General features: G+C 42.7%; 1 protein-coding gene across 5 annotated transcripts in view; it reads right to left on the bottom strand.

Moving 5' to 3' along the window:
* Positions 1–16,761, bottom strand: part of PTPRG (protein tyrosine phosphatase receptor type G) — a 618,498-nt gene that overhangs the window by 464,908 nt on the left and 136,829 nt on the right. For all 5 annotated transcript variants that reach the window (XM_048858998.2, XM_075130209.1, XM_075130210.1 and 2 more), the window contains exon 2: positions 15,307–15,411. In XM_048858998.2, the coding sequence (XP_048714955.1) occupies positions 15,307–15,411 (105 nt within the window). The remainder of the gene's footprint in view (positions 1–15,306; positions 15,412–16,761) is intronic.

Here is a 16,761-nt window from a genome sequence, read left to right as displayed (position 1 = left end):
TGATTATTTCACGCATGGGCTATTGCAATAATGCTGGCACCAGACGACTTCTTTTATCCACTCCCTGCAGACTATTCACAGCCTTCCTGCTTGCTTTGTTTTCCACTGCAGTTTTCTTGCTACTCAGAAGCCACTTAGTTATTTATTCTGCTATATTTACTCAGTTAAATATTAAACCAAAATTGGAAGTTCAATGTATTGCTGCAATCGTTTAAGAACCTTAAGGCAATGGCACTCTCCTACCTTCTGTGCATTCTCCAGCACATTTGTTCAGCTTGTGCTACAGTTGATTTCCGATCATGCCATCTCTCATTTGCACATTCAAAATACACAGCTATTGAATAGTTATCTTCACACTGGGGGAATTTTTCCTTAGAAAAGATCCAGGAACATTTTAGACTCAATTCCCTTTTAAAATAACTAGGACTGAGGTTTAAATTCTTTTTAAAATGAGCATTTAACTCTTTGCTGTATTTGAGCACATTTTCCATTGTTTAAAGCCCTATAAGTATGGCTATGTCAATTTTCAGCAAAATATCCAATTCTGGTTATAATGCAAGAGTTCAATAGCCACAACACAATATATGTTTAAAGGGTTGTGTGTTGTTAGCACTGTTTTGTAGTTTCCCATTTTGGTGGAAATAACTAGACCCATGATTGTTCTGTGGCTAGTGAGAGAATTTTGAGATAATACAGGAGCTGTAATATTCAAATCTGTGAAATCCCCATCTAACTCTCTGGCTTACACTTATTAGATTGAGACAGGCAGAAACCCTATGAAAGAACTAAAGCTCTCGGAGATCTTTCTGGTTTCAGAGTAACAGTCGTGTTAGTCTGTATTCGCAAAAAGAAAAGGAGTACTTGTGGCACCTTAGAGACTAAGCAATTTATTTGAGCATAAATAAAGCACTCCAGGAGAGTGGGATGGGAGGAGGTGGGATGGGAGGAGGTATTTTTTTCATGCTTTGTGTGTATATAAAAAGATCTTCTACACTTTCCACAGTATGCATCCGATGAAGTGAGCTGTAGCTCACGAAAGCTTATGCTCAAATAAATTGGTTAGTCTCTAAGGTGCCACAAGTCCTCCTTTTCTTTTTGGAGATCTTTCTCTGGTTCTTTCCTGAATGCCTGCTCATTATCACACCTCCACTGTAGACAGGGGTTAGACTCAGTAGCTCAAGGTTGTCAGTCAAACTTATTCAGCAGCCTGCCTCCCAGCCAAAAAGCAGAGTTTTCAGTCACAGATTTTTTATTTTTTTTAAGGAGCATAGAAACCAATCAATCCACAATTTCAACCAGAGCACTGGCCAAAAAAAAAAAAAAAAAGTGAAAAATGGCAATTTTACCCATAGTGAAGTCGAAGAATGAAAAATCCAGATATTATTCCTTGCACGTATCCAGGATATCAGCAATCATTCTGGTTGTATTCAGAATAAACCACAAGTATTTCAACCATAAGAGGGGACAAGGAGAAGACAGTGTTACTGGTGTCTAATAAAGAAACCACTTTGTCTCTGTCTCTGTGAAAATAAGTTACAATGAGATAAAAACCCCTGGCACTCATCTCGGAGCCTGTGTCCCCTGACTCACAGAGCATGGCTGCGGGGCTAAAAACGGCTGTGTAGCAGTTTGGGCTCCGTCTGGAGCCTAGACTCTGATACTCTCCCTCATCACAGGATCTCAGAGCTCGGTCTCAAGTGTGAGCCTGGGCATCTACACTGCAATTTTACAGCCCCACAACCCAAGGCCTGTGAGCCTGAGTCAGTTGGCTTAGGCCAGCCGCAGCCATGCGGGGGAGGAGGGGCGGCGCAGACATACCCTTAATGTCTTAAGAGACCTCGTGGGAAGGTGACATAGGAATTTGCCAATGCGTGACTAAGTGAGAGACGAATGCCTCTCTTAATCCAGAATGGATGTCTTGGAGGCAGAGAACAGTAGAAATGAGTAACTTCTGAGACTCAAAAGCCAGCAGGGCAGCTTTGCTATACAAAGTTGTGACAATCATGGTCCAGACACGCCAAAGGGAGAACAGAAAAAATAAACAGCCAAGTGATTCTTTGGATGACCTAGCACTGTCTACACTGGGAGTTAGGTTGGCTTAACCATGCCGCTCAGGGGATGAGGATTTTTCACATCCCTGAGCGACACAGTGAAGCCAATTCAATTTTCTAGTTTTAGACCAGGCCTCAGATAACTCGAAGTTGAAAAGAACATTGTGGCTCTCGAACACCAAGTCAGGAGGGAGTGTCACCACTCTGACTAGCCATGAGTCGCCGGGGCCTAAGGGGGGAAAAAGGACTTTTAAAAGCAGGCTTGGAACTAAGCTTTTTTTTTAATCAAGAACTTGGGGGACAACCTCAAGGTCAGAGACTTTCTGGGAACACTAAATCCCCCCTATAGCTAGAGGGTATGCTGGGAAACTGAAGGTAACAGTGAGACAAGATGGGTGAGGTAATATTTTACTTGACCAACTTCTGCTGGCAAGAGAGAAAAGCTTTCAAGTGCCACAGAGCTCGACTTGAGGAAGAAAGCTTGTCCTCTCTCACCAACAGAAGTTGATCATTTAAAAGATATTATCTCACCCACCTTGTCTCTCTAATATCCTGGGACCGATATGGTTACAACAACACTGCATACATGAAGACAACAGGTAACTCTTATTAGAAAAGAGATTTTATCTAACATAGAAGTGTAAGGTTGGGTCTTTAGGTTTGGTTCCTGTGTAACGTGCATGGGTTTGCTTCTCCCTTACTATTTCATCTCTGAATGTATTGGGGTTTTTTCTAATAAACAAAGTTTTTCTTTATTTTCATCCCAAGCAGGTCTCTGGTGTGCATACTGTGTGGAGTACGTGTGCTAAGGTGAAGAGGTAACTGGAGGCTGGTTTCAGAGGGGAACAGTCCAAGCCGTCTGATGATTAAGAATTCAGGATGACATACTTGGGGAGGCCAGGGACTGGAAGGGCTGTTGGTGTCACCCTGAAAAGCGTAACTAGACTGGGGAGAGCCAGGGGGAGATCTTATGCTTATGGGCAGACTGCCGGTGTCAGGGAATTGAACCATAGCTGCACAGTTCAAACACCACCAAAGTTACAGGTCAGATGGTGACAGGACCCCTCACTGGTCAGGGTGGGCACCAAAACATCACACAGGTCCTTTGACAGTTTCCGATGTTAAATATGCAATACATAGATTTGAAGATCACCGATTCCTTATTGACACCGGCCTTCTGGCTAAGAATGTCTGATGAACGTTCGATAGGTCATTTTAGCAGCGGTCTGTCTCCTGCTCTTGGGGGCAGGGTCATGAAAAAATGGTAATAAACCCTTTTTTAGCTTCAACTATTAATAAAAAAGAAAAAATATTTGTGAGAAAGGGGAAAAAATCTCCCTCCTGCCCCCCACCCACACACCCACCACCAGAACTGAAGAGAGAAAAAGCATTTCTCCATAATCCTTGCCTGGTGACAGGGCACTTATATTAAGGCAGCACATATAACAAAAGTATTTAGTATAAGGTTAACATTTCCTTGTTTCCTCAAACCAAATGAGCACCGTAATACTTATTTTACATGCACAAGTAAGTCAGTACTCATGCTTAGACAAAAACAGTAAACTGTCAAGCCACTCCATTTCCATTTCATGAAAAAGGTGAATACTAATACCTGGATCGACTGTTAACAAATCCAATTGCCTTCGCAAGTGATGGCATCATAGCTGGTTTCAACAGGGTTCAGGGCAGACAACTATTCACCTCTGATCAGTAAAGACAGGATACGCAAATTTCAATTTACTGATCAGTTTAGAGATTAATAGGAGTATTTTTCAGGTCTTCTCACTTCAATTCATCTTTAGAATGTTAGCTTGAAAGGAGAGGCGACTTACGTTTGAAATTCTTGGCTGTAATGCAGACATTTCTGGATATTTTTGATGAATGTGTTCAGAATGTTACAACAGAGAGAGTGCACAGACTTCATATTTTTTGTCAACATCAAGATCTATTATCATCCTGAGAGAGAGAGAAATATTGACTAAAGCAAACAGGCCATTAGTTACCCCTGAGCACAATAAGTCTGGATGTTCACCTCTACAGAAGTCACTCTGTGACAATTGTTTCTGGTATTAGCTGTTTGTCTAATTAGAACACCAGACCCAGGCAAAGAGCTGGAAATTCAGATATTTACAAAGGACAAAACCAAGTTACATTTCATCATATTTAAAACCATTTGCTGTTCTTACAGGAAATAACTTTTAGTGATTTTTCCTGTTTTAATGCTAGGAATTGCTTTTAAGAAAAAAAGTCTCAAGTTTTAAATTCACTGGTTATATTTTAAATACTGCATCTTAAAGGACAACAGAAATTGCCGTTTGATGACTGTCACATTCATATACAGCTAAAATGACAGCAATGTGCAAGATTCCTTTTCTTAATGGATTTTTTCCTAGTCAACCCTGTGCTAGTCAGGCCTACTTTTCTCTTCTGTTAACTTCCAGTAGCATGATTTGCAGTTGCACATATATCCAAGGGAGAAAGGACTCTAAACGTTTAGAGAAGAGAAAACAATCCTCAGGGTGCTGGAATAATTTGTGAAAATGGGGGTGCTGAGAGCCACTGAACCAAACTGTAAGCCCCATATCTGGTGGAAACCACTTCAAACCAGGGGGTGCAGCAGCACCCCCAGATCCCACACCTTTGACAATGCTCCCTAGGAACAGCCACCAAATAAGAGCACTGAAAATCTCCATCTCACACAGTGTTGGGGAAGGAGTATCCTCACCTAAACATCTGACTTTTCTACAACATTTCAGAGACATTGAGAGGACCAAAGAATGAGAGAGGTATTCTGAATACACTGCAAGATTAAACGAACATGCACTTCATGCATAGAATTTTACTGGTTCTCTTTAGAAAAAACAGTTAAATATACAAACAAGTAATTAATATTTTGAACAACTTGCTCCCCAAGAAGTCCCAGTGGTTTCAACTATTTCATGGAGGGACTCATGGAATAAAACAAACATGAGTCAGCCCATACAAAAAGGCTAATTCTACAGAGGAGACATCAACAGAAGAAAGTGCAACCAAACTTGCCTGCATCAACCGCAAGGTTTGAAACTCGAGTTTCCAGATCTAAAAGGATGAGCCTCTGGTACTTGAGCTAGCAGACCAAATCCTTTGGGACGATGTGGTAGTGGACTAATAAAGTTCTTATAAAGGCCCACCAGCACTGGGGGACAGACTCACACCCTGCCCATGTGGCGGTGGGGAAATCAAATACAGGACACTACTTTGGATATTGCTAATTTTGTGGGTAGAGGTTTCCTGGTTTGAGCAAGAGAATAAGATGCTTCGGTTTGATTTTAGTTTTTTCCTTGCTGCTACTTTCTTTTACTTACTCAGATCATAGAATATCATAGAATACCAGGGTTGGGAGGGACCTCAGTAGGTCATCTAGTCCAACCCCCTGCTCAAAGCAGGACCAATCCCCAATTTTTGCCCCATATCCCTAAATGGCCCCCTCAAGGATTGAACTCATAACCCTGGGTTTAGCAGGCCAAAGCTCAAACCACTGAGCTATCCCTCCCCCCCAAATGATGATCTCATCCAAATGATGATCTCATTCAACCATTCGATCTCATTCAACCATTCAGTAAATCATCCTTTCTTTGTATGTCACTAATTAGTCACAGACATTTCTCTGGACCGTGGTTATTGACAGTAAAGTACCAGATTTGGATCCAAAAATCCTATCCTCCATCACATCCCATAGGCTCCTGAGTGACAAAATGGGATTGGCCAAATGCTTTCAGTACCCAGTGGTGTAACACAAAAACAACATTAAAGTTTGAAAACAAAAAATTGGTTTACTCTTCCGAATATTATTCTTTAAGAAATACAGTAGATAGCCTGAGGCAGTGTCATTCAAAAAGCCTTCAACCTGGTACACTTTTCCATGTTGTGTATTTGTGAGATTTCTTTTTAATTTAAAGAAAGAAAAAGACAGAGAAAGACTTATGAACTTGCAAAGAATTTTCCACATTACTGACAAGCCATCTGAACTGCCAATAGTCACCATTATGGATACTGGGAGTATGTCACATTTAGCCTATTAAATATGGGAATATGGATGTGTTTAACAGACATTTTAGGACCTGATCTTGCAATTCACTAACATAAGAACGGCCATACTGAGTCAGACCAAAGATCCATCTAGCCCAGTATCCTGTCTGCTGACAGTGGCCAATGCCAGGTGCCCCAGAGGGAATGAACAGAACAGGTAATCACCAAGTGATCCATCCCCTGTCGCCCATGCCCAGCTTCTGGAAAACAGAGGCTAGGGACACCATCCCTGTCCATCCTGGCTAATAGCCATTGATGGACCTATCCTCCATGAATTTATCTAGCTCTTTTTTGAACCCTGTTATAGTCTTGGCCTTCACAACATCCTCTGGCGAAGAGTTCCGCAGGTTGACTGTGCGTTGTGTGAAGAAATACTTCCTTTTGTTTGTTTTAAACCTGCTGCCTATTAATTTCATTTGGTGACCCCTACTTGTTGTGCTATCAGAAGGAGTAAATAACACTTCCTTATTTACTTTCTCTACACCAGTCATGATTTTATAGACCTCTATCATATCCCCCTTAGTCGTCTCTTTTCCAAGCTGAAAAGTCCCAGTCTTATTAATCTTTCCTCATACAGAAGCCATTCCATACCCATAATCATTTTTGTTGCCCTTTTCTGAACCTTTTCCAATTCCAATATATCTTTTTTGAGATGGGGCAAACACATCTGCACGCAGTATTTAAGATGTGGGCATACCATGGATTTATCCACAGGCAATAGGATATTTTCTGTGTTATTCTCTATCCCTTTCTTAATGATTCCCAACATTCTGTTCACTTTTTTGACTGCTGCTGCACATTGAGTGGATGTGTTCAGAGAACTATCCACAATGACGCCAAGATCTCTTTCTTGAGTGGTAACAGCTAATTTAGACCCCATCATTTCATATGTATAGTTGGGATTATGTTTTCCAGTGTGCATTATTTTGCATTTATCAACTTTGAATTTCATCTGCCAGTTTTGAGAGATCCTTCTGTAGCTCTTCGAAGTCTGCCTGGGATTTAACTATCTTGAGTACTAAGCATGAATCACAAACAGACTGCTGGTCTCATGTTGTAAGGTCCTGTACTGGTGTGACTAGTTCTCATGGAGTTCAAAGAGATTGCTCATGTGAATAAAGGTAGACAAGTGCTTACGCGGTTGCAGAATCAGGCCCTGCAATGGTAAAGCTCATTAACTGAGACTCCTAATTCATTCAGGTTGAGTTACTCTTGATCCAAACCTCTACTTTGCATTATGCTGTAATATTTTAGCCAAATATTACAGTCAATCTCTTTTGAATCTCTCTAGCCAGATTTGACATATGCACATGTATACAATATATTGCCAAAACACACACAGAAAGTATTTCCCATAGAAATGAACTTTAGCACTTTGTATCAAAAATTCATCTCCATCCATTCTTGCAGGTTTAAAAGGAATCGCTATTCTTTTTCTTTTCAGTGGGCTTTCATTCGTTTCTGAAGCTGGTTTAAAGAGCTACTGACATACATTTTACACCATCTCTTTTGATACACTGTGAGCTTCTGATTATGACAGAAGCCATTAAAAACAGACCTTGAGTTCTCAATTCATTTAATTATCTGTTCTTTTATTTTTTTCCTCTCAAGCTGCTACTTCTCTTAGGCAAGTTCTCATTTACCCCATCTGCAGTTAAGGGCATCACGAGAATACACAAGAGCTGTATTTGTAGATGACGGACTTTATCGTTTTGTAAGGCTTAAAAAAAAATTGACTTGTACAACTGGATGAGATGGTGAGTGGACCAGGCCTCTACTGCCGCACAAACCTAGAGCATGTGGACAGCACGTGCAGGAGTTCCACTGAGGTCCAGGCAAGATGTCTTGAGGAACCTTCCATCACCATAGCGGCTGAGTGCCTTATAATCAGTAGCAGATGTTTAGCCTAGAACACCCCTATGCGGTAGGGAAGTGCTATTCCCATTTTACAGGCAGCGACTTGCCCACGATTACTCAGCAAGACTTTTACGAGTCCAGACATGGAGCCCAGATTTCCCAAGTCTCAGCTCAGCAAACTACTCCCGGAGCATCCTTCCTGCCCCTGGCTGTGGAGCAGCAGTGCAGTTATTCCACAGACTGCCTACCCAGGGGAGGTTTGATGGTGGATCCTGTCACTGAGCAGCGCCTTCTGAACTGTTCTGCCCTTGTAAACTGACCCCTTGCCCCACAGCAGGCCAGTGGTGCCCACAACTCTCCACCCCGGCCTTAGGACTGGTCACTGAATGTTTTAGCCTGAAAACACCACCACTCTGTATGCCCTCCAGCAGGGAAAGAATCAACCTTGCTCCCTTGAAATCAGTATCCAACTATAGCTCAGCTCAGTGTATGAGCAGCAGCCACACAGGTGTGTGTGGTCTACATGGAGCACCTGTTACAGTGTTGATCAGCACGGTGGCCTGAACGCCATTGGTAGTTAGCAGGAGCTCTTTTGGACATGTGATGCAGGGTCCTTTTCTCCAGCTGTTAAATTACATTAAAAGAAGCTTTAACATAGTTGAACATAGCACTTTACCCCACCAGCAATCGCTGTAGTTGCCCCAGGGATGTTCTAGGACTGCAAAGAGAAGACAACACGGCCTGGATAACTGTGAATGGGAAGGGAAGTGTTTCACCAGCAAATGTCTACAAAAAATCTTGAGGACCCCCCAACACGGACAATCACGTAAATCGCTACTCGACGGCTCACATGACATAACCACCCTAACCACGGCCAAAACCTCTGCCCAAGAGAGTCATCACATGTGAAAGCTGGGCAAACTGCTTCACTACACCCTGCCCAGGGAACAGTCCAAGACAGGGGTGGGAAGGAGAGAGAGAAAGTAGGTGGCTTCCAGCCTTTACCTCATCAAAACTCAACTTGGGACAAATATATGCTCAGCATCTGTCCCCTGCCAGCTGACATTTGTGGGCTACCTCACCCCAATCTCTGTAGACATGCTCTCTCTACATCAGTCCCCAAGGTCTACAAGCACAAACGTGGAGAAGAGATATTGGATAAAAGCAGGCAAGTTTGCTGAAAATCCCACATGTAGCTGGGGATGATAGGGAGGTGGCAGACATGGGTGAGGGGAGAAGTGGAGCAGCTCCCTCAGAAATGAATGGTAAATAGACAGCATTGAGAAGCATTTACATGCTAATAATATAGTCACACTCTCCTTGATCTTCATTTTATTGTACACTCCATTAGTTTTCCTTCCTTAGGCCTGGCAATGCAGGAATCCCCTCAGACTCCTGAGTCAGCATTGCAGGAGTATTTTTCAAAGGCTTGGATATTTATCCATCTTGTGCAAGCCTCTCTAGTTATTTCATCTTCTGTTTTCCTTACCACCTCAGAAACTTTTCATGAATAATGCCCCTCTACACATGCCCTTTCCTTCCCCACTCTCCCCGTCTCTGAGGACAACTCTTCCTGCTTGGAGCTGAAGACAGCCGTTCACCTTGCCTCAATGCAGCACTTTCCCACAAGGTACTGCACGCGGCTGAGTGCCTTCAATGTGCATTTGCACTATCTAGACAGATTACTCACCACTATATATTGTGTATTTACTGAGTGATAAAATGGGGTTGGACCAGGTAGGGGCCAAATGCTTTCAGCACCCACTGATGTAACACAAAATCTCCATGCCAGCTACCATGGAGGCCTGCGCTGTGACTCTGGGTCTGGGATGTTAAACACCAAAAGGGTTTCTTCTGGAATGGAATTTCATGTTGTACTGCTCAAATATTACACTTATGTTATACCATGCGCACAATTTAATAATACATCCTCTTTCAGTTTCTTGGCAAGGAAATGGTACACAGATCATTTCTGCCACAGAAACCCACCACAATAGTATTTAACTTTAAAAAGGGACACTACACAAAAATGAGGAAGCTAGTTAAACAGAAATTAAAAGGAACAATCAAGGGTGAAATGCCTGCAAACTGCATGGATACTATTTAAAAACAAAAGCTCAAACTAAATGTATACTCCAAATTAAAAACAATAAGAGGATTGAAAAAATGCTACCATGCTAAGAAGCAGAGTAAAGAGGCAGTTAAAGCCAAAAAAGCATCCTTTTAAAATTGGAAGTCAAATAGAAGAATAAACTCTGGCAAGTCAAATATAAAAGTATAATTAGACAGGCTAAGAAAAAATTTGAAGAGCAACTAGCTAAAGACACAAAAACTAAGAGCAAAAATTGTTTGAAGTATATCAGAAGCCAGAAGACTGCCAAACATTCAGTGGGTTCTAAATTAGCTGTTACCACTCAAGAAAGATCTTGGAATCATGGGGGATAGTTCTCTCAAATAATCTGCTCAATGTGCAGCAGCAGTCAAAAAAGCTAACGAAGTTAGGAACCACTTGGAAAGGGATAGAGAATAAAACAGAAAATATCATAATGCCATTATATAAATCCATGAAACGTCCACACCTTGAATGTACTTCTTGTCACTCCATCTCTAAAAAAATATATTAGAATTGGAAAAAGTAGAGCAGAGCAACAAAAATGACTCTGGGTATGGAACAACTTCCATACGAGGAGAGATTAAAAAGCCTGGGACCGTTCAGCTTAGAAAAGAGACGACTAAGGGGGGATAGGACAGAGGTCCATAAAATCACGAATGGTCTGGAGAAAGAGTTATATTTACTCCTCACCGCAAGACCCAAAGGTCCCCCAATTATATTAAGAGGCAGCAGATTTAAAACAACCTCAAGAATGTACTCCACACAATGCACTGTAAATCTGTGGAACTCATACCCAGGGGAAGTTGTGAAGGCCAAAAGTATAACTGGGTTCAAAAACAAACTAGATAAGTTCGTGGAGGATAGGTCCATCAATGGTAATTAGCCAAGATATTCATGAATCTAACCTCATGCTCCGCGTGTCCCTAAACCTCCAAGTGCCAGAAAGTAGGACTGGATGACAGGGGATGGATTCCTCAATAAATTCCGCTGTTTTCAGAGATGAAAGTAAGCTGGTACGGTCCAGTTCGGCGTACCAGCAAGAGCCAGTACGCCGTGCCGGACCGCACCGGCTTCCCCAGCAGTGATTTAAAGGGCCCGGGGGTCCTGCCACTGCAGGGAGCCCCAAGCCCTTTAAATTGCCTCCGGAGCCCCAGCAGCAGGGCTTGGGCCGCGCTTTAAAGGGCCCGGGGCTCCCCGCAGTGGCAGGACCCCCGGGCCCTTTAAAGCACCGCTGGAGCCTGGCTGCCGGAGCCGGGCTCCGGCGGGGATTTAAAGGGCCAGGTGCTCCTGCCACTGCAGGGAGCCCCGGGCCCTTTAAAGCACCGCCAGTGTCCTGCCCCGCTACAGGGAGTGGCGGCAGGGCTCCGGCGGGGATTTAAAGGGCCCGGGGCTCCGGCCGCTGTGGGGAGCCCAAGGCCCTTTAAAGCTCTGCTAGAGCTCCGGCAGCGGGGCTCGGGTGGCGCTTTAAAGGGCCCAGGGCTCCCCTCCCACTGCAGGGAGCCCCGGACCCTTTAAAGTATCACCGGAGCTCTGGTAGCGGGGCTCGGGCGGGGGCTCCCCGCAGTGGCCGGAGCACCGGGCCCTTTAAATCCCCGCCTGAGCCCGGCAGCCGGAGCCCTGGGGCTCTGGCAGCCAGGCTCCAGCAGGGATTTAAAATACCTGGAGCTCTGCAGCGGCCGGAGCCCCGGGCCCTTTAATTCACCGGGGCTCACAGCCGCCTCTGCAGCTGGTAGCTCCAGGGTGATTTAAAGGCCCCAGTGCTCCCAGCCAGAGCCCCGGGGCCTTTAAATCGCCTCTTCCGGTTGAGGCCACGCCCCCACCCAGGACTCCAGCGTACCAGTAAATCCTTTAAGTTACTTTCACCCCTGCCTGTTTTGTTCATTCCCTCTGAAGCATCTGACAGTGGCCACTGACAGAAGACAGGATATTGGGCTAGATGGATCATTGGTTTGACCCAGTGTGGTTATTCTTATGCCTCTATTTCCCAATTTTACTTCTTTTATCAACAATAGTCACGAAAAGGATTCTAATTAGATAACACTAATCAGGTAGAACTGCATGTGATTGACGACTGAGAAAACACTATCTGTTCTCTGTAAAACAAAACAGATTGGCTATTTTCCCTGAAGAAGCTGGAGATTTATCAATACACAAAACAAAGCAAAAAAGCCAATAGATAACGTGTAATTAAAGATTGGTCTATATATTTTACACTGACATACATCTAAAATGAGTCGTGGAGGGTAAAAGCTTTTATTGGGGAAAAGGTGATATTAGTCACCAACGAAAAAACTGAATAGTCATGAAAATAAAATTTAGAAAATTGTCACATGCAGAGATGTTTCATAAACTGCATTAAAAACAAAATCCAATAACTCATGCAAATAGTTTTCATATCTATGACAGCAGACTAATTCCAACAGTGTTTTATTTGTTTTCTTGAAACATTTTCCTTTAATAGGCTGCAATGAACATTCCAATTACATTTTTAGATAACCAAAACCAAGGAAACATGCTAAATACCACTTAACCTGTAATTTTTGTATAGTTGGTAGAGTACAGATAACAATCGACAGACTATCCATTTTAACATACAGATTTTTCCATGATTTGTTTCCTTCTACTATCAGATTATTTAAATTCCAATAAAGAAATAAAATTTGTGACAATACCTTTCCTGTTCATTTGCTAGTATTCTCAACATTTAAATGGAAAGAGTTTATTTGTCATCTGTTACTGAAGTGTATTTGGTTTATACGATCTCATTTGCAAATGAGACAGCATCTCTTATTATGACATCAAATTAAAGGAAACTGTGACATCTGATGTTTTTGTGTATTAATGGATGAATTCTAACCTCAGCTAGTCATGCAGTTTCAGTGAAACTGATAATTTATTACTGAGGACAGAATTAGCAGTATTATCTAGGTTATAATTTTCCTATTTAGCTGACATCAGTATTCAAATTCCTTAGAAACCCAACTTTATCATTTTGATAAAACCAGTTCTGCACAATGTCTCCATCAGGACTAACATCAAATGTGTGAAATACATCACAAGTCCTTTCAAAAGAAGTGTGGCAAAATTAATGACACAATGGACCTTCAGAAAGAAACAAGTATGTGGAAACAGTTTCTGCAAACAGAACCATAGCTACCAACATGAACTTTCCTTTTTTTTCTCCCACCCCACCCCTGTTCTTGAGGAACTGGTCTGCAAATAAACTGGAGGTCTAGAAGCTTCCAGGTCTGCAATAACCAGAGAATTGCATATGGAGGTGGGTTAGTACAAGTTACTTTGTATCTTGATTAGTAGTCTCAAAACTGATCCAAGAGAGCAGGTTTCTCCTAAACCTTTCCTACCAAGTCAAGAGGACAAACAATAAAACATCCACCAAATCCTACCTTCTCTAACATATGTTGCATCAGTCTGTCTCACTGTCATGCAAAACTGTAAAATATATACACGCAAAGCAGTCGTTTGAAAGCCCCAAAAGGTTGGCATTTGGACACTCACACTTGCACTGTGAGATGCTGGGAGATTGTTTGAATAGCATATGATAGGCTGGGGGATTATTTGTGAAAGGGAAAATGGTAAAGTGTGAATTTGTGGGAGCAGAAAATTCCTTAGAAGGATCCAGAAGAACTGCCTGAGGTAAGAAAGAGAAGTAGGAGAGCAAGTTGGGAAAGTTTGGGGAAAAGTGAGGGGAAAGGAAGCAGTGGTGGGAAGACTGACCTGGAAAACTGGTATCTGAGTGAGAAGTGGGTAAGGGATTTTTGACTGGGGTCGGGGAGCCCAAGAGTTGAAAACCTAGCAGGAGCGTAATCTACAAAACTGTAAAATTGGAAGCATGCACACTTAAAATATACAATACTCATGTAACCCTAAGAACACCTCAATGTCAACCAGTAAAGGGGGTTACAAGAATATCCTGATCCTGGTATATACATTATGGTTCACCAAAGAATATTATATAAGGTCCTAAATGAAAGCCACGCTCACACAGTTCATTAATATCATTGTAATATGTACATACAGATACTTTGTAAAAAGTAATGTATGTATCCTGAAAATATATTCCTGTCAAGGAAGAACTAGCAACCAGATTTTCTCTCAGACAAAGGAGGTTTATTCACCTGTCTGTGCAACTTGTAATTTAAGCATTATAAGCTAACACAGTTTACATACAAAGCTAATAGGGAGATGTGAAATCAACAGGATAACAAAACACAGGTAAATAAGCCACGGGGGTTCTCCTGAGTTGGGGAACAAACAATGAACTCTGGGGATATAAGTAGATGGCAAGGAAGACACCTCTTTATCCTGAATCTAGGAAGTAATCGGGCAATGAGATTACATTAATGAAAACAGGCTCTCAACCCTGCTTGGCTGAAAATGCTGCAAAGGACATTTGAGGTGAGATAACTTAAGCTAACTTTCTGTCTGAATATGTTTTAAGTTTAGTCTCTAGGAACCATGTAATGATTTTGTTGCATCTGTAACCCTCCTGTTACCATGATCCTTACTCACTCGCTCTTGAATCTTGATCTTTGATAATAAACGTATGATTGTTTTCACTATAAACGTATCTCAGTGCTGTGATATTATTTAAGAAGGTGATCCGGAGCTGAATCATTCAAGCTGGCGTGTGCTTTGGGGAGAGCAGACCCGGTATTACTGAGAGTGTTCAGTGGTTAAAGGGCTGATTACTGTAGGGGAATGTTTCCAAAGGGTTCGGTGATGGGGTGCACCTATTATTAATCTACAAGGCAAAGGGAAGGCTGGTATATCCCAGAGTGCTTGGGTGGCGGACAGACTGGGAGCTGACACACAGTTAAGCACCAGCAAGTCTCAGGGAGGTACCTAGGGGACTCAGTCCTGGGCACTCCAAGAACCATCACAAGTCTTCAGTGCCATTCTGTGGAGAGCGGGTGGGGGAGTGCAGCAGCTCCAAGAGCAGTGCATGAGAGTGCTATATAATTGTGCTGTTGTGTGTGGAAGGCAAGGTCACAGTGGGTCAGTCAAGCTCTTGAATTTTCAGGAGTGTCAGTACAAAAAACCAAGATGCAAAGCTTGCAAAATTAAGTCGATTCCTGTTTCAAGTTTCTGATGCATACGGAGCAGCAAAACAAATACAACAAACATTTCAAACAGGTAGTTTGGGGGTTGGCAGTGTCCCAATCACATTTCACTCCAATATAGTATGAGTCAACTCACCTGAGTAAGCCCAGTAAGAATCCCCCGAGGCCTTACGCCGCCGTATTTGCACAGAACTACCATGTCTGTTTTCATGTAGTGAGCCAACGTACCCTTCAGTCAGAGCTGAGAAAAGGAAAGAAACAGCAGCAATTAGGAAAATGACGTTCACTCTCTAAACATATTATATGTTAAGCAGAGACAATGGGCGTGGTGCTGTTCATAAAACAGAGATGCTCCTTACTCCTGAAGAGTTCACAATCTAAAGAGACGACACAGAAGACAGGACGTACTGGGAAACCCTCATGACTGAGTTACCTTCGGAATAGGTTTTTTAGCTTCTTCTGAATGAAGACCTTTCTTTGGTGTGGGGGAGCAGAATGGAAGAGGGTGCAAAGAAGAGAGAAGGAAGTCATGGGATGTTCAAGCTGACAATGCTATTGGAGGAAAGGGGGCTAGGTGGGTACACTTCGGGGAAGGGATTATCTTTTTGTTCTATGTTTATACAGCACCTAGCACAATGGGGTCCTGGGCCATGACTGGGGCTCTTAGGCGCTACAGTAACACAAATAATAAATGACAACCCAATTTCAGCCTGGACTGTATCTGTACAGACTCTTGAGTCAGGCATACGGTCTCTGAAGAGACAACAATGGGTTACTGTGACACAGAGGCTCCTAGGCAAAGAGTCCCCTGTTCTTTGCCAACAACTCTCACCTCAGACTTGACAAACTCACAACACCAAGCACATCTTACAGAGTATTTCTCCATAAAGAGTATCATGCAAGGTATCAATAGCAGATGTACACCAGCAGAGAGGCTAGCCCAGGACATTTAGACTGTCAATAGACTTTCTATCTAGCCACACAAAGGGTACGTTGTGGACTTGCTTTACTATTCATACACAAAACAATAACTGCTCTCGGAAAAACAGCAGGTAGACAGATTCTTGAGAAACACGCATGCCAGAGTCCAGCACATTCTATAAACTTTCTGCTTTTGATACAGCACTACAGCAGAAACAACATGTGAAAATCCCCAAACAGGCAGCTCTCCTACGACAAAGAAGAACCCTCTCTACCACTGTGTGGAGGTCTTTGGTGAGGCTGAGATTAATTGGCCAAAGTGGTGACGGCTTGAGAACTTCATTGAGGGGAAGTCACACTTCAGCAGCTCATGCCATCCAATCCAGCATGGAGGACATTGACACTGCCCTCCAGCCAAGGCAAGGGGTGATAGTGTCAGGCAGCCACTTTGTGTACACTCCCAAGACCACAACGCAGCAAAAACATCATTAAAAAGGAGCCACCGACCTGGTTCGCTTTCATAAAGTAAAGAACTTGAACCCACCAAACGAAACAAAAGAGGGAATACTCACTACATTGTGCCACAGAGTACTTTCATGCTTTTTTCTTGTCACTGTTAACATCTGCTTCTTTCTTTTAAAGAATTGCTCAGCTTTCGTAAGAGGGCAAG

The sequence above is a fragment of the Caretta caretta genome, chromosome 7, assembly GCF_965140235.1.
Source record: "Caretta caretta isolate rCarCar2 chromosome 7, rCarCar1.hap1, whole genome shotgun sequence".
Lineage (NCBI taxonomy): Eukaryota > Metazoa > Chordata > Testudines > Cheloniidae > Caretta > Caretta caretta.
Note: the sequence above shows the minus strand (reverse complement) of the source record. Positions and strands in the feature narration are given on the sequence as shown.